General features: G+C 40.3%; 1 protein-coding gene across 1 annotated transcript in view; it reads right to left on the bottom strand.

The window, feature by feature from the left end:
- adamts16 (ADAM metallopeptidase with thrombospondin type 1 motif, 16) overlaps nucleotides 1-19,407 on the bottom strand; it is a gene marked incomplete at both ends in the record, with an annotated part of 52,090 nt that overhangs the window by 18,604 nt on the left and 14,079 nt on the right. Inside the window, 9 exons of the mRNA XM_083918960.1 lie at nucleotides 1,322-1,470; nucleotides 4,556-4,651; nucleotides 7,176-7,329; nucleotides 10,142-10,279; nucleotides 11,173-11,278; nucleotides 13,045-13,204; nucleotides 14,072-14,155; nucleotides 16,038-16,240; nucleotides 18,619-19,027. Of these exons, the coding sequence (XP_083775086.1) occupies nucleotides 1,322-1,470; nucleotides 4,556-4,651; nucleotides 7,176-7,329; nucleotides 10,142-10,279; nucleotides 11,173-11,278; nucleotides 13,045-13,204; nucleotides 14,072-14,155; nucleotides 16,038-16,240; nucleotides 18,619-19,027 (1,499 nt within the window). The remainder of the gene's footprint in view (nucleotides 1-1,321; nucleotides 1,471-4,555; nucleotides 4,652-7,175; nucleotides 7,330-10,141; nucleotides 10,280-11,172; nucleotides 11,279-13,044; nucleotides 13,205-14,071; nucleotides 14,156-16,037; nucleotides 16,241-18,618; nucleotides 19,028-19,407) is intronic.

The following is a 19,407-nucleotide window of genomic DNA, read 5'->3' as shown; positions in this document are numbered from 1 at the left end:
TTGTTTTCCTTACTCCCCACCACCATCTCCCTCTCTTTCTCCTCATCACTCTCTGTCTAATTTAGTCTGCCACTTGTCAGGATCCTGGCATGATAAAGAGGAGGCCCCGGCATTTGGGATAGGGCCCCCTTACTGACTGGCGGAGCAAATAATCCTGAGTGACTGATGAGTAGGGGACTAAGTGAGCAGATAAGTGATGAAGGGACGGCCCCACGTGAGTGATCCTCACTATTTAATCAGGTGTCTTAATGTACTCCTGACCTTGTGTCAAGCAATCACAGACCAGTACGAAAGCATGGTCAAAAAAATACGGGAATGTGAAATAATTTCAAGTATGTTTGCTCAGGTGGCAACAACAATATAGCTAACAGTGATATTTAGGGGTAGCTAACCCCAGTTTTGAGCTCTTTGACTACATCATTTAGAACAATGACAAGACTCCAGGAAGTCACTGCTCCCAGTTGTTGCATACTAGAAACAGTGAATTGCTCCTTCTGGGGGCATAGATTAATGCACAGGCTGAAATAGGCTGCAGCACTGGGGTTCTACACGTATGAAGGCCCCTGACTGGCCATACTATTTTTAACTTAATCTCAATTTACTTCAAAGAAAACCATCCTTGTTGGTCCATGAGAAATATAGAAAAAAAAAAAAGAGGAGCTGATTAGGTAGATGTGGCCCTCATCTACAGAATCAGCTGTCCCAACAACATCATGCCGTCAGGTTCATAAGGTAGAAATCAGTTTTCAAACAATAAGCCATCGCTACTGGACAGCATAGTGACAGGAACTAAGATCTAAAGAAAATTCATAAATTGACAACAAAACAGGGTGGACTGCAATATAGTAAAGGTTAATCAATGTGTGTGAATGCAAGTACAAAGTGTGAACCATGTAATATCCTGTTAGCACGGAACTATCATGGAACTAAATAACTTTTTTACTGGTAAAGCATAATGAGTAAGAGGCCACCTTAATCAGCTCTTGCTAATTGCAAAGCCACACGTTGTCAGTTTTACATTTCTGTTTGTGTACAGATGAAAAAGAAACACACACACACACACACACACACACACACACACACACACACACACACACACACACACACACACACACACACACACACACACACACACACACACACACACACACACACACACACACACTGCAGTGTGTAATTACCTAATTTAAGACGTGCTAGCTAAGCTAAGCTAAGCTAATCACCTGCTGGCTCCAGCTCTATAACAACACAATTAACACACAAACATGATATCAACCATCATTGTTAGGGACTGTTATTCTGTACATGTGTACATCTCTACCTGGGGTTGTTGCACTGCCTCTCTCGATAAGTGACTCCGCTCTCACAGCTTCGTGAGCAGGCAGACCAGGATGACCACTCTGACCACTGGCCATGCTGAGGCCTCGGGCCCTCGTCACCCTGTTTCACACACTGGCCCCTACGACACCACTGGAGAAAGAGAGAGAAAAATGATGAGTGAGAGAGAAGGTGGCAGAAGAACTGAGGCACACAAGCAAAGAGCCATAAAAACGTCAAAAAAACATGCAGACTTTCCAACGGACCCCACCCATTATCTTCTTTATGATGATTGTCTGTCAAACCACAGTAGAGGTCTGTAAGATAAAGCTTTCATCTTTTAACTGCTGTCAAAAAGGTCATGGCCCAGTCCTGGTTACATACTCACAATCTATCAGTGAAACTTCAGTTGTGCTGCTTTTTGGAACGCCTCTACCTTGAGCTGTCATCAGCTAGAATTAACTGAGCTAAGCCAAACACACAACTGAAATGTGGAAAAACTGTCTCATGGTTGTCAAGGATATTCTCTAACAGTGATAGTCATATTTGCATTTTCATAGACTCTATTTAACATTTGAATTTTCCCCTAATTCACATTTTTATAACCTCAACCTGTTTCATGTACTATAAAAATATAAAACAGGTTGAACTATTGTTGCCAACAATGCACAAATCAACACAGTAATATTTTCTTCACTGGTAAAACAAAATAATACATTATACTAACTTTCTGCCAAAGCACTGTGGTTTGTTTAATTCCACTGCAAATCAACTGAAACAGTGGGGTACCAGCCTATTTGTGACTTGTTTATTAGTATATTTTTTGGGATAGAACCAGAACCTGCTGATTTTTATGCATTTTCAAAAACCAAACCCATGCTCTCCCAGTTCGGAGAGGCAAAGTCCCCTCACAATCTGGCCTAGGAAGTGTGCAGAGACCCATGTACACACACAACACGTCACCAGCTGCTTCTTCTTACCCTACACAGAGGAGGTTCAGTGGGGTTCATAATAACCTCCTCAGATACCACCACCCTTCTACAAAGAGGCCACTCTGACCAAGTGGCAAAATGTGTTCCATTAGGCAACCAGGCAAGGCAGGAGAGGGATATTAAATGTGAATACAGTTTGTATGTAGAGTGTACTGCATGATATGATGGAGGTGCTACAGGAAGCTCATGCCTCATACTCCTACCATTCACCTACCAACCAATCACATTTCCCCCCCAGAAATTGGCGGTACTACACTCCAACTCGCTAAATGTAATGTAAGACTATATTGTGGAATCTAGACTCACTTAAAGCAACATTATGTCACGGGCTGTTCCCTGGCACATGATTGAACTGGATTTGTCCATGTCAAGATGACATCAGTCACAATATACTGAACTGCTCGCCTTGGATTGATCTCAAGAACCTTTGCATGCACACATAAATTGTGCACACACAACCCACTCATGCATTGGTATTGATAGGGGGGCATATATTCAGCTGTTCTCACTGTGTGGTTATGCCTGCCACGAGACCCACACTAGCACACTCACACACACACACACACACACACACACACACACACACACACACACACACACACACACACACACACACACACACACACACACACACACACACACACACACACACACACACACACACACACACACACACACACACACACACACACACACACACACACCTCCAACTAATCTCATGGTCCTAAGAACTAGAACAGCTGATTTCCCCTCAGTTTTCCCCCTGCGGCTGAGTGCCACGGATTCCTAAGTGAGCCTGTCATTGTTTGTGTTCAGTTAATTGTCCCGTGGAGGGAGAGGGCGGGATTAAACCATCAAGTTCAATATATTGAGAAGCAAATGTGGATGAGGGGCTGTCAGGGAAGAGAGGGCAAGAGAGAGAGCGAGCCTTGGGGGAGAATCATCTTGAAAGAAGTAAGGAAAGAAACAAAGAATAAATAAAGAGCACAGATTGCTTTTTGGCCCGAGCCCAAATGGCATATTTTATGCCATGTCAGCAACAAAACAATTGCAGCTGCTCCCTGAGGTAAAATAATGGAGGGAGAGTGTGGTACCTCCATCAAAAAGGAAGGTTTTATTAACACTGCACTCAAATGAACTCAAATCTAAAACATTATAAAGTCAATCCAACCTCTTTGCTTACAAGTTGAGTTATTGGTCTGCACTGGGACAAAGACATTGGTGTGTAAAAATACACTGTTAAAAGAAGTGCAGTCTACCACAGTTCAAGGCCTTTTGTCTTGAAATAGCAGAATTGAGTGGAAGTATCTGCACTACATAACACTTAAACACTCAATAAATGCTACTTTTATAATAGTATTTCCATCAATTTTGCCTGCGTGCAATTTACTCACCCAGAGGTCAGTGGTTTCCCTTGGAGGAGGAATCTATGCGTGCGTCTGTGTGTGAGACATCTCTTTACAAGCTCTGCTCCTCTTATACTAAATGCCAAACGGCTGATAAGCAGCACAGTGAAAAACTATTGCTGGGTCACCTACAGCCTTAAAGAGAAAATCCCCTCTGTAATTTAATTCATTTATTTTATAGGAGTAATCTTCCAATGTTTTTGTTTGAATTGTGTTGTTGGCCATATTCGTCAAAACTGCAAATAAATGTTTGTGAGAGGCTCTTGTTAAGTACCTTTTATTCATGGGTGTATTTGGTAAGCTGTTGCTATGGAGCAGTGTGCTTGCAGTCAAGTAGAAAAAAAACAAACATTAAAAAAAACACATGTTGTCCTCATTTGACAAAGCAGGCGTATAAACTGCAAAATCATTTTGGCTCCTTCAGCTAAAATGGAACAGAGGTTATATTACTGGTGGTATGATTAAAGGATAACTCTACACCCTGAATGGATGGCAATTTATTTATTTACATAAACGTGATGATTAACATCATGTCCCTATTGACATGAACACTAGAACTGCCTCGAAGGCGATGGATAAAAAAGTCCAATAGAAATGAATGGATTCCCATGCCAGTCACTTGATGCCAAACACACACACATACACACACACACACACACACACACACACACACACACACACACACACACACACACACACACACACACACACACACACACACACACACACACACACACACACACACACACACACACACACACACACACACACACACACACACAGCCCACACATACACACACACACACACACACACACACACAACTACACAAGCTGAGTCACCATATCGGGTCCGCAGGCAGAGCCTTCAGCAGCTGGCATGAACTTGGTCTCACACTTCCTCCCAACTCGGTGGCACCACAGAGCCTTGCAGATATCCTGGGACAACATGGAAGAAAGTCAAAGAGTAATAAATTACACTGCACTGCTAACTTACATGTTCACATGCTGAGTATCATGATTCTTCTCCCAACAACTTCAAACAAATAACAATAAATTATGATTACATTGTTATTGAGCCACTAGAGAGCTATTACAACATGTTAATGGAAACTTGCTGAAATGGAGATGGTCTTAATAATGATCTTCTGGCAAGTTAATAGTGTGCACTGCAGCAATCTTGTATCTCCAAAATATTTATGCTTCAGTAGCAAGATTAACATTTTATTATCCCAAAGGCAATTCAATGCATCAGTGATAATAAAACAGGCACATCAATTGTTTCTGCAGCCTAATGGCAAAGTCATCACATTAATAAGCTGGAGTCAGTATTTTTATACATTATTTTTGTCTAATATACAGTACATCTTATGGTCTAGATATAAACATTAATACAAAAAGATATTGCTTACTACTTAGTACTATTACTAACTATAAGAGGGTAACTGACTTAGGAAACTTACACAATGTCATGGCAATGTATGAAAGATTTAGATGGGAGCACTGGATTGTTTCCCTGCACACACTGCCTGAGAAACATGGCCCGCTACTTTTTAACATGTCCACTCTATTACTATCTGAATGACTATATCAGATTTTGACAACTCAGATGCAGATGTTGACAGGCCCCTCGGCCTCAGCTTTTTGCTGCCAAGAGCCACCATGGAATTCGTCCCAAGACCTGTTTGTCCAGCTGTTTTGCTTGCTTAGGCCTTTTGTAGCAGTAAAAATGACAGAAAGAGACAGGGAAAAGAGTAAGTGAGTGATGGAAGAAAAAAGACAGAGACAGACAGAGAGATGTAATGGACAGAGTGAGACAGAAACGGAGTTAAAAAGAGAAAAGCGGAAAAACATGCATGCATATTATTTTGCTTTGTGCTAGGGAAACCCAGCTCTATCTAACCACACGCACCACGGAGAGTATCATTTAGCTCCTCCAGCAATACCTTATCTTGACAACGCCTGCCAAAAAAGTTTCATGAAATATGAATTCATTACACAGTGAATTGCACCGCTGAGGGGGATTCTTGTAGTGTTTTTACGAGTAACAAGTGTCTGGAAAGACAGAGTGCATGAGTGTTGCTTGGGGGGATTTGGAGTCCTGCGCACCTTGCTGCTACCAGATGCATGAGCAAGACCAAGAGCAAAACCATGAGGGAGCAAATCTCAAAGATATTGTAGCTGAAATAATGCACGGATGTTCGATGTTTAGATGAGCAGGCTAAGTAGGATACCATGTGCTGATATGATGGCTTCAAATCCAACTAATAATCCCTGTGGCATTTTGAAGCCCATTTTTCAACTCTGTTTTTCCACCATGCTTGAAGAGGAGGAAGACTCTTCTTGCTAGTCCACTCACTCCAAACCATGGAAAATCCAATCAGATGGAAAGATATGAATCATTTAAACATAATTCACTGAGTGTATTCAGTGTTGAGGCTTTTAAGCAGTAAGAACTAATGGTGTCCGCCACATGAAGACAATACTTTGCATGAAAGATATACTGTTTTGTTTTTTTTCCAATTCTAGTCTCTAATGCCTATTCGGGAGTCACAAGTAGCATCAAAAAGTTGAACAGTGTGTCCCCTTCAGGTGATACAAGAACCATGCTGGTTGAACTATTGCCAAAATAACTAATTAAACTGGATGAATATAAGGCGTACACAAATCGGTAGTTGGCAGACGGGTCAACTTGATCACAATATCTACAATATCTAACTGGCCAAAGCCTTACAGTTTAAGATTCTTATACATGAGCTCATTGTCATAATGACTTCAAAAGAGACTACTGTCTCAAAAAAACAAAAGCTGTAAAATATCAATTGACTCCTGTTTTGAAAGGGCAGGTGTATCTTTAGGTAAGATTTTGTGGCCTAGGATACCATATTTGTACCCATGAAGTTTTCTAATCCAGATGTTAGAACACAAATAATTTAACATCAAACATTGTTATCCAAACCATATCTGGACTCAGTCAGGGTATTTCAAACAGCAACATCAGCAGTAATGAGACAATGGGAGAGCAACAAGGAGATATTCCCATTGGCAACACTCCAGTGTATATTTAGTCATCCATCCCAGTGAGTATTTCATGGGAGGAATTATAACTCTCACTGTTTATATTGTGTGTGTGTGTGTGTGTGTGTGTAAGAGAGTATAGTGTGCATGTATGTGAGAGTATATGCACATGAGGGAATACAATCCTAATCTTTTCTCTTTTATCTTTTCCTTCCTCTTTACTTTATTCTTTATTTTTTTCCTCTACCTCATTCCCCCCAACCCGTTCTCAATTGTTTCTATTTTTTTTCCTAAGGAACAATTGCTACCGCATTGTTTTAAACTAATTAAGTACTTGAATTTAAGTGGCTGAGAAAACCCAGAGAGAATTAAAGCACAGCATGGGATTTTGAACTCATTCCTACATTTGCATGGGATGGCATAATCGAGTCAAAATCAATTTTACCTTCTTAAAGTCGAGGGTGCAGAGTTTGGCCTTCTCCCCAAATTGCCATTTACACTGTGTGTCTGCATCGTACAGCTCGCCAGGCAGCTTCTCAGGGTACCGGTACTCCTTGACTGCTCTGGGTTCATCTGATAAGCACACGGCCTGAGCAGAACTGGAGGAGAGAAGAATAAGATAGGAAGTAATGGAAAAGTAGGTAGAGAAAAGGAGCGGTAAGAAGAAAAGAGAGGACACAGGACAATGCAGAATAAAGAGGTAAACATAAGTGGGAGAAGAGGAGTAGAGCGGTAAGGCGAGGGGAGTGGAGTGGAGGTGAATAGGTCATCAGAGGACAGGAGAAGAAAGTAGGACAATCAAAGAAGGCAAGGTTAATAATTTCTTTTAAACAACTTCTGTAATATACAACTGACATAAACAGTTAAACAGTTATTCAGCGCTTTATCAATGGAAGGTAGCTAGTGTAAAAAGATCCATACTGTGTCTGCACACAGGCATTCCATAACAGAGAGTATCAGTCCACGATGCTCCATTGTTTCCAACTTTTGAGAGTACTGTAAAGTGTTGCCATGGTAACATAACAAGTTGCCAAATTCAAATCCTGAGAGTAATGGTTTTAATGCATCAGAGGCTCAATTGTGACAGACATAAAAAAAAATCCTTGCCCATATCACTCATATCCTAACACCAGCAGGGGGTTTCCAATGTTAACTGATATCAATGGTTACTATAGAGAGATGTTTTACAGCTTATACACCGCAGTCTGGGGAATATAATACAAAAATATGGTGGAAAGAGCATGAAAAGGCAAACTATGTTGGAAAGGCCTCATCGTGCTAGTGAGTGGTCATGATTGCTTTAGCAGAGTATATTTGTGTCTCTGTGTGTGAGATCTACTGACTTATGGGCCCTGTGTGTCTACAGAGAACAATGGCTGTTCTGCAAGTGAAACATTATGATATTCTACATTATTCACATCATAAGGTTTCTGAAAAATACATTACATTTATAATGTACACACATCCGCAGGCGCACAAGTACGCAGGTAGTCACTTACACATGAAGTTACAAGCCCAGTGGAGCTCAGAACAGATTCCCTCATGAGAAGATTTTGCAAGAGAGGTTTAGGACACAATGTTTTTTTCTCCAAATTTAAGCTGTAAGCAATGTAGTCACGAGATTTCCATCAGCTGGGCATACAAAAATAGAAAAGATTCCCTGCAGAATCTCCTCACTCATCTCTTCCAGATAAGAATTGCGCCCACTGGGCATTTTCACCACAATGTGTTGGTACATCAAACACAAAGACAGCAATATTAGGTCATATGGTGAAAAAGTCACAAAAGTCTTGAAAACATGCCAATAACACGTCCAACACCAGGGAGGTTTGGACCGGCTCTAGCTCCAGCTACAAACTAATCGTAAAGACTTCTGAGCAGTATTGATCTTCTCATCTAAACTCAACTAAACAACTGTCTCCTCAGATGTTGGCTATAAGGAGACCAAACTGTGCCCTTTGTAGCATGTCTGACCCTGGGAAAAAGAGATGTCACCTCAAGAGAACCTTGAGGTCACGTTAACTTTCATGTATCAGTGACTTTCTGATGGGCTTCACCAGGGCTTACACAAACAAAAACAACTTCAAGTGGCTTTGAAGGGACGTTTGTTTCCCCTGCCATGAAAGTTGTCCATCCATTTTAGGCATGACAAAGAGCTGAGATAAAGCGTCTGACAATACAGACAGCATTGGCACAGACTTCTCTGTCATAGCTGACTGAGGAGAGGCAGATTTAGAGTGAGTGTGATGTAAACTCTGTTGGCTGACACAGCACTGCCCTTCCATAGCAGATGAAGGTAGAGACATTTAGGAGTCTCTGTTAACTCAACAAGACACATTAAGCCAAAAACATTTAAATATCATAACATTCTGTTGATTGCAATTAGGAATTCGTACAGCATTTCAGCATTTTTTAAATCAGTGATTATACAGGAAGACGACCCCTGGTTGTTTCTGTGGTGCAGAGATCCCCTCCACGTGGCCTCTGGGTGTGATGGGAGTTTAATATAAGGCTGACAGGCCTAACAAGAGTGAGGTCACCCCAGCTCTAATAACTCAGCGAGGAAATACACTGTCTGTCTCCACCACTCTGAGAGGGGAGACCTGACAGTTCAGTTAACACACTGGTAAATTTAGTGGTGGGCACTGGCTCTGAGCTATCTGGTTTCAAGCACACATACACAGACACACATGCACAGACACATAGAAACACAGCCAGACTCATGGACGCTCTGTCTGTGATGCTTCTTTTCTGCGCTTGGATGAGCAGGCTGTATGCATGAAAATGTTATTATTGCAGAAAACACGCACGCAGCTTTCTGCCTCGCACACTTTCACTCACATGTACGTTGACTCATAAAACATACAGTCTGTAAAACAACACGTACAGGAGAATAGCAGCACCACATATCACTTAGTTGCTGTGTCAGCTATAGTTCAGCCTCTCACATACGTGCATCCAGTAGGCCTGCTTGTCCTTGCTTTTGCAAAATAAAGCAAGTCCCATAATAGCTATAACATAAGTGCAGTCATCACAGCAGCATTTGTAACTGATATCTGCTGCTGACATGTTTTTTTTTCCTGCAACACATGTTCATCTATCAGTAACACATGCAGAATAACTTCTCTTGTTTATGTTTATGACTCTTGTTTTAATCATCCTGTTTAATAAACTGATAAAGTGCTTTATGTCTTGCATGAGCACTTAACATGAGGATTTAATCATTACTCATCAATAAATGCCATATGGATGTGATGGAGCTCTTCTGTTGTGAAAAACAAATGAGACTCTTAATGCAGTGGTACCCATAAATGTCATTAATACCAATAAGTGCTTCTTAAATCAATATATTCAACACTGTTTCAACACCACAACAAAAGTGTAGCAGTAATAGATAATATGTGTGCTTACTTGAGGAAGCGGCTGAGGTACTGGCGGCTGCAGGCAGACCAGGAGAAGATACCATTGTGACCGGCTAATGTGGGAGACATGATGTTGCCTTCCGACTTCTTACAAACATTCCCTTCACCATCATGGACCATTCCAAAACTGGAGACAGAAAAAAAGGTATAAAATATTTTCCGTCATAAGTTATAGAGATCCATAATGATGGATTCATATGAGACAGTGGAAGACAGGTGGCTGTACCATGTAAACGTGTTTGTGGCATTGGTGAGCAAGTAGAAACCACAACACTGGTTGAAAACATCTTCTGTGGTCATTGCTTAGAGGGACACTTTACCCATTTTAATCCAGGTCTGCGCGGCAATGTGGGCATTGTGTGGATGAACAGTGTTTGACCTGTCTCTGTAGCAGAGGTCCCCAAGAACGGAGCATCGGAGATGTGCCAAAATCAACCAGGTGACACATTTCTCTGATGCTCCGCGCGGACTTCCGCCACTCACTTCCTCACGTCACATAATGCCTAAAAAATATCTTGTTAAATCATATGCTAATCCATGTCAAATGGCCACTGGAAATACATTGGGATACTAACTGGTTCCAAATCCTATGCACTGTTTAGAGGGAATAAACTCCAAATTTCCCTCAAACTAGAGTCTTGCATTCTCCTTGGAGATGTAAAAGTTTTATCATCGGATGTTTTTTTTGTTTTTTTTAATTCGTTATAATATAATTGTGTTGTTTCTGGTGAATCTTTCTTGTGCTCTAATAAAGATTCAATAAAAAATTAATTAAAAAAACAACTATGGCACACATCATACCCCATTTTTCATCACGTTCTGAGTGTAGATACATATATTCAATTATTAATTACTTTTCAGGGTATTTATGCCTTTCATGAATAGTTGATGGTTCACAAATGACATGCACAAAAGCCCCTGGCTGGATAAGTATCGCGAACACGAACCAGGGACATGTGGTTCATGGTCAGTGCCTCAACTCCACCATTTGTTAGGTATGAGTGGGATGTAAATTCTTACTTGTGTCCGGATTCATGGGCGATGGTGAATGCCAAACCTAGGCCTGTGTCCTCATTAATGGTACAGCTCCGGTACTTGCTGCACATCCCACTAATTGGAGCAAAACCTGCAAAACCAGTGATACAATATCACAATTCAATTATTTTGTCGGTGGTAACTCACTCATTTCCAACATAAAGTGTAAACGATTGATTGCAATAACCACTGCCAAGCTGCGTTAACTCCTACTTAACAAATACTGGGCTTATTGTAACTTTGCAATGCATTATCAGTGCAACAGCAACAGAATTCTCTCAGTTGGGAAGCACAAAAATCACCCCACGCATAAGAAATATCAAATACAGAAAAACTGCATGTAAACCCTGCCATACTCTCTGTGGAAACATTCCTCGATCCCCTGCTCCCTTTCATTTCACTGTCTACACTTCTTTCTCATATCTTTCATTCTCTATTAAACTTACTATTCAGCTCCCTTTAAGCCTCTCTCTGTCCATTCACACATTCACACACACACACACACACACACACACACACACACACACACACACACACACACACACACACACACACACACACACACACACACACACACACACACACACACACACACACACACACACACACACACACACACACACACACACACCCACCAGCACCAACACCACCCCTGGCTCTGAATCTAAAGGATAATACCCATGGGGGCCTCCTTTAATGTTTTTGTCTCGGTGACTCAGGGAGAATTTAGCCTTGTGTTTTGTTATTTTACGGCTCTAAGTCATTCGCCATAGAGTTCAAAACCCCTAAAGTAATGTTCTCATGTACAAAGCAAATGTGAATAATGATATTAAACACAAGCAGGCAGATTGACTGTGAGAACTTCCATTTAGCTCCTATTTTGTGTCAGGAAGGAGGTAGATCATGGATATTATAAACTGGTTTGAAATATAGAGAAAGACATTGAAGGATAGGGCTGTAATAGTAATGCAAATAAACTGTGTTATATGCTGGCTGGTAGCTTTAATGGTCATTTTGCCTCGCACCTTTGGGAATTAGTAAGAGCTAACTCTTTTTTTGACGGCACACATGCAGAGACACAGACCTTTGAACTGGGCTTTCATAGCAACGATTGGGGCTAATGCTAGCCTCAACACTTTGAAGTCAAAACTTAAGTGTGTGTGTGTGTGTGTTTGTGTGTGTGTGTGTGTGTGTGTGTGTGTGTGTGTGTGTATTTGAGTGTCTCTGCGTTTCTCTGGGACACACAATGGAAGTTTTTTCTCACAGTGCGGAAAACAACAATGTGTTTGCATGGTCATTATGACAAACAAGCTGTTGTTAGTTTGTTAGATGGTTCACACTGAGTGACTGAGTGTGCGTGTGTGGGTATGTTTAAAGTAGCTGAACTTGGTCTGTACAGATAGCTAAATAGCATGTTCTGTGTTTTAAGTGTATACATGATTAGCATGTGTTATTTTCACTTAACTCATACTCCCTTCAGTGTTACATCTGCAATTATGCAGCTATGGATACTTTCAGATTATGCTTTTTATACTCATAACAGTAAATATGTACATAGTATATTTTCCTATGTTACTAGTGTAATACTGTGGAGCTGAAAAGATCTGAGAGCTGAAGATTTTTTCAACATCTGGTTTGGCTGATGTGAGCCTCGTTGTGACACCGTGTGACAGAAGAAAAGGACACCTTCCCAGAAAAAGAAAGACAGCAAGAAACAGAGACAGATGGCATTCATGTGACTTATGACTTGACTGTGTTACGGAAACAATCTGCATTTTCTGGCATTAATATTGTGTTAAATAGCACTTTTGGGCATTTTGTAACTGCAGAATCTACATCTCAATGTTGGAGGCGTACCAAGAGTGTCACAGGGTTCATTCTTCCAAGAGCAGATGTCGAGTCCTGTGAGGAGGATGGCGTGGTCGTGGTGCCTTCCTTCTCTGCCCCCCAGAGTGGATTGCCAGTGGCAGAAGCTGTTTAGTGTGTGGTCTGCGTGGTGGTTGATCACCAAGCCGTCCTGTGAGATAAGGCAGATAGAAAGGAGACAAGGTTGTCTTTGTGGATGAAAGCAAAGCAAAGAGTGCTAAGTGTTATGGATATAAATGACCCCCCCCCCCCCCCCCCCTTCACTCAAGTAACAAGTATCAATAAAACCACATCATAACTTCACAGAATAGGAAAAGGCAATGCTATTACATTAATTAATTTATTATCAATTCATTTTTGGATTACCAGGTCCTTGCTTGGTCTTCATAGTTAATTATCAAGATCTTTTATGTTAAAGGCAACTTGAAGAGGAGACACCGGTCAAATAAGTGTTGCTGCTAGGAAGACAAAGGTCTGGGACATTTTTGCCATTTTTGGCATTCCTTCCACTGATAATTGCCTCTTAAGGAAGAATGAAATCTATTAACATCACAGGTGGATGGAAACCAGAATCCGTTCTCCTGCTTGACTCTTTTTCTCTGACAGAGCCCCACCTGTTTCTCTTCTCTTCTCTTTTACTCAAGCTGTCCTTCCATCTCCCGCACTCTAAGAGAATTTCCCTCCTAAATCTGGCAAAGATCCAAGGAAGTGTACACCCTATAATTAACCGCTGTAAAAGTCCTTAGTAGTTGGGATGACTCCGGGAAAATCTCTGAGAGACCAAATAATCTAGACCTTCAGGTATGAAAACAAATAAACAAATGATCTATTTATGTTTTTGCATTCCCTTTGTATCAGAAACTCCATGATGTGTACAGGTCACACAGAAGGTCACACACTGTTATTTGGTGTTCGGTAATTGTATACAAACACATGTCAGTCACAGAATTGAGAGGCTGGATTTGTGGACATATAAGGATTTTCACCTGTCAATGCTTACAAGCTTTGCAATGCTCACCTGATCTTCATCCAGAAGCACTAGGCCCACTATCACTATGTTGATGTTCCCGCCTATCGTACCATCTTTGAAGAGACTGGAGACCTAAAAGGCACATAAACAAACATTATTGCATACTATTAACACTATTGTTTACTGAAATGTTTTTTTTCTGTCTACAATCAATTTATCAAAGTCTGGTCACAGTAAGGTGACCAGATATCATTTCAATATCAAATGTTATTATCTATAAAATAAAAAAGAGGGGGAATTCCAGTCTGAGTCAGTAAAGTGACATTTGAAGTAATAATCTGTCGAACGAATGCATGATCAGCCATTAAAATATTGAAATTCAGAATAAAGTACTTCTTCAAAAAAATGTCTGGTCCGACACAATGTGAAATCATCTTTGGGTCAAGCTTACCAGTGCCATATTATACTTGATATTGAGACTGTTCATTTCTGATCTATATGTAAGTAGACACATATAATAGAGCAGACTGTGTCAAGTGTATGAGACAACACACCTTGACATTCCTGTAGAAATAAATCTTTTGATGTATGACAGCCACAACTGCTGTTTTCAATTGAGATAAGCTCAATTGTCCTCACAAAGATATCTGACCATCAATCATAACACTTTGGGCTTTAAAAGTGGACTCCTGATATTTTGCTTTTGTTTGCTCTGTCTTTTTCTCGGGCCCTGTGAATACCTCAGGTGCCACTTGCTAAGCCTCTCTCCCCCCCCCTTTCGTCAGGAACACTCTCATTCATTCCTGATGTTTTCTGATGTTTGGTCTTCATCTGCACTGACTCATGAGAGGACACATGGCTGTGGTTTGTTACCAAATTGAAGCAGAATTCAGAGGTCAAAGAGGCAATCAAAACCACTTACTTAATAAGATCTCCTGGAACACCAGTGTTTGACAGAGCTCCGGATTCGCAAAATTCAACAGATACAGTGAATCACTGTGTTTTTGAAGAAACAATCGCCAGTTTCCATAGAGCTTCAGTGTTATGTGCATAATGTACAGTGTGTTTTTTAAATTGGTAATTAACGCCTTTGAAGTCTTTCCACTCCGCTGCGAAGAAAACATAAATCCATGCAAATGCTGGAATAGCATATCGGATTTAAATTTTGGGAGCTGGAAGGTGGGGTGGGGGGTTGGGTGTTTTCTGTGAAACTCCATATTGTATTTAGACGACTCGTCTGTGGCGAGCTGTGACTGCTCCAAGTTGGTTTCAACTAGTGGGGACTATGTTTTCAAAATAGACGGATTATCTTTGGATTTGTCAGTCAGTCATTAAGTAGCAAAACGAGCATGATGAGCTTGCAGATCAGCTGAGGGGACGGGCGGACACTGGGAGTGTTAAAGCAATGATCTCACCCAGATATCAGTTTCATGTTTTTAGATGTGCTCTCTCTGATAAGTGAGAATGGAAGACAGTGTCAGGTCACTAAACCCTAAGCTATGGCAAACTTCAAATGTATGGCTTCCAAAACAAATTCTGCTGATGTTTGTCCTTCACATGCTAAGGTTTAGCATGCCCACACTTCGTGTGAGTGAAAATGAGCCACTGCTGAATAATCGACTTTGTTGTGCTGTTATTCAATCCACTGATAAAGATGTTTTTATAAGTTGATTCAATGCAAGACTTTCCTGCTGAAAGACACGGTGGTGCCAGTAGAAATACATATCCTACATCACATTTGTCATTAATTTGAGTAAGCAATGCTAGCAGCTCTGTGAGGCTGTACTTTAAATGTTAAATTCAGCATTCTAACAATGACAATGTTAACACACTGATGTCTAGCAGGTATAATGTTTACTATTTCCATCACCTTAGTTCAACATGTTAGCATGCTAACATTTGCTAATTGGTACTTAACACAAAGTATCACACCTCCAATAATGCCAATGAATTTCTGTTTTAGTTTCTCCTTTTGCTCCTATAATGTCTACCACAGTACTTAGGTCTCCCTCACCATATTAAGCACAGTAAGAACGTATGTGGTAATGTTCTCGTGGCCGTGGTTGTCCATCATCTTCTTGTCCACCACCACAAGCGTCTCCACATTTAGCTTCTGATTAGCCTGGTTCTTCATAAGCACTGCTCTTTTGTTTCTTGGGATGAACTTGTACTCATCTGGAAGGATAAAGACGTCCTCTTCTGGAGGTTTGGGCATGTCTAAATAAAACAGAATAAAGGGATGGAACTAATTAACTGTTTTAAAAGAAATGTGGGAAAGTACAAACTGAATGAAACTTTACACTGTGGCTGCAGTCAACATGATTGAATCAAGCTGTTGCACACTATAGTGGTTTGTAAGTAATTGATGAAAGAAAAAACAATTGCACATATGTTAATAGCAGTTAGGACATTCCATTACAAGTATACAAACCTTCCTTGCCATAGCTGATTATATGTTACAAAAATATTGAAATGAACCTTTAGCCATTAGCCAAATGGCCAACTTTGCCCATGAGTGTTAACCAGCGATTCTGGCAAGTAGCTGACAACCATTGTGGATGATTAACTATACACTTACTTTCCTGAACTGATGTCATGGGTACACTGAAAACTGAGATTTTTTTCTGTTGTTGACCCTGGCAGTGTCAGTGTTATGCTACCATTAAGTAAAGTGTGAAACAAAAATATGTGGTTGTACATTAGCAGCAGTCACAGCAAGTCACATTTTCTCATGTAGGCTACATGTGTTATATGAAAGCTTTACATTAACATTACTAAAAGCAAATCCCTTTTGCTGTCATCACAGAGATCTCTAAGCAAATTCATATTCTGTAGACATAACATAATGCTATATAATGATAGACAAGGTCCTTTTCTTAATTTGTTTCAAGTAGTAAATGCAGTTCATCTCTGTTTTAATACTTCACAAATTTTGCTAATAAAGGTAATGGTGCCCCTATTTATGTCAGTGTTTCATAGATAAGATGAGCTTTTTTTATCTAAAGGGAAAATTAATTATAAAAATGATAATGTTAAACTCTATAAAAGCTTATCAGTACGTTGTTGAGTGAACATGTGACTCAGACAAACACCCAGCTTCATCTTGACATCAAATGCCCTACCCTGTTTTAACTCTCCTTTTGATGTTTCCAGGTTATCAAAGCTTTTGCTATCACTGCCTGGCTGGGATAAACTATAAAGACTAGAAAGTTTGCTTATATAGGCAGACAGCAGGTGAGCGACCAAAGTGCTTTTTGGACTAAAACATGGCACAGGTGTTCAGTGATGTCATCCTATGGGAATGTAAACATCAGTGTGTTTTCACAGGGGACAGACAGCTGGGGTTCTGCAGGGTAATGATAGTGGTACTAGTCCAATCCCTAGTTGCTCTCTTTCAAATGACCCCTGTGACCCTCGGCAATGTTAACCGATCTGGTGGTAATTCCTTAAAAGAAAACATTTGTCATTGACATAGTGTAAAGTGAATATAAAACATTACCCTTGACATTTCACATATCATGCCAATAATGTCACCAACATGTTCAATATAGGTTGACATAATATTATCCGGAGGAACAATTTACCACCCATGAAATACAAATCAAAATCTCGTCTGAAAGCTCTCTAACCAAAAATATTGACTTGCCATTCTGTTCAAAAGATACAAAATCTTGTAATCGTCAAAACAGCGGCATGTCTAGATGTATAAACCATCCTCTGGTTAAGTCAGAAAAAACATACATCTTGTTCTCTCTCTTTAACAAAACAGGAGCTAATTATGTGTGAAAGACAGCACATGTTAGCGTTACAACAGATGCACCATGTTTTTTTTGTTTTGTTCTTGCCACATTAGTACTGTAAGTACCTGTGAATGTTGAAACATTAAGTAAATATATGATAACATTGGCATTCATTGCAGTCACATTATCATGGAACATATTAATACTGTTGTCTCTTTGTCCCTCTTACACCAACCAACCACAACCCTGGGAGGCTGAGTGCTAACAGAGTTTACCGGAAATGTCAACATAATTATTTATTTCCTTTCTACTTGACACTGTGAGATGTGATAATTCTTCAAATGTGGCTTAACTTCTTTGAGTTCAAAACACTAATTTAGTTACATGTGGAAATTTAAGAATAGTATGATAGTGTCTAAACTGTGTAATGTGAGACGTATGTCCAGGTGGAAACATCTTATTTAAGTGTCAAATGTTAAACATTTTCTTCTGAGGGACTAAAAAGGGAAAAAATGACAACATGGAATTTTCCAGAACAAAATATGACCCATAATCTAATTTTATGTGTTAAAAAAAACAAAATCTCTAAAGGTAAATATCCTTTAGGTTGGAGAATATAGGTGAGTAAGAATAACCTAATTATAAAATCTTATTGAGTTGTTGAAGAAACTTGAAGCTCTTTTTATACAGTTGTAGCATGTAAACAGAAAACTAAAGAAATGTTTGTTACTTACACTCAAGCAGTTGCAGGAATGTTTAATGCATCTCAACATGACGATGTGGTATATGAGAGTGCAGTTTATTATAACGCTGCATGCTTCATGAGGATTAGAATGAGAAATTGCCCTTACATACATTTCTTCCGTCTCCCGCAGAAATGTTGCCTCTGCTTCTCCCCATGTCTGTAGTCATTGTCATGGTGATGGCTGTGGTGATGATGGTCACTGTCATGATGCTCCATCTGGTCACTGTGACTGATGTCACTTTGCTGATCTTCATTAACTGTGTAGGTATGGTCCGTGTGTGAGTTTATGGATCTCTTGGTGACAAAGTGTCTGTGTGATTTGTGATGAGTTGAATTTGAGGATCTCTTCTGAAGCATCCGAGGGTCATGACCTCTCTGCTCTGTCCGGGAGTCCGTCACGCTTTTGTAGAGGATGTGGGGCTGGTGACTCGAGGGTGCTGTGAAGTTGTCTCTCTGAGCGAGGCTGCGGGATACAGGTCTCAAAAAGAAGTCCCCATCCTGTGTCCTGATCAAACCTGACTAGAGGCAAAACAGAAAGTCCTATTAGCTTTACAGTGCTAGCCCTTCGCTGTATTTAACCGGAAAAAGATAGGTCTAGCCTTTATTAAAGTAGCTAAAATATCTAAAAGAGACTGGTAGAGTCTATACTGTTAGTTTCCAACAGCTCAACATTCTTTTCCATTTTTCCATTAGCCTACAGGGCTGCAATCATATATTACAAATTAACAAACCAATACCATTCTCCAGCTATTCCTTTAGCTTCCCAATCTGTCTCTGTCAGCAATTAGTCAAGATTTGACTCTTGGGTCACTGCGAACCTGACCCCCCTTTAACTCAGTGAAGCTCAATTACTGGCCGTGTTTCTTCATGTCCAACATCTGTTTTGCTGTTCAGGGTCA

The sequence above is a fragment of the Echiichthys vipera genome, assembly GCF_963691815.1.
Source record: "Echiichthys vipera genome assembly, chromosome: 8".
Lineage (NCBI taxonomy): Eukaryota > Metazoa > Chordata > Actinopteri > Perciformes > Trachinidae > Echiichthys > Echiichthys vipera.
The sequence above is the reverse complement of the archived record's forward strand: the minus strand, read 5'-3'. Positions and strand labels throughout refer to the sequence as shown.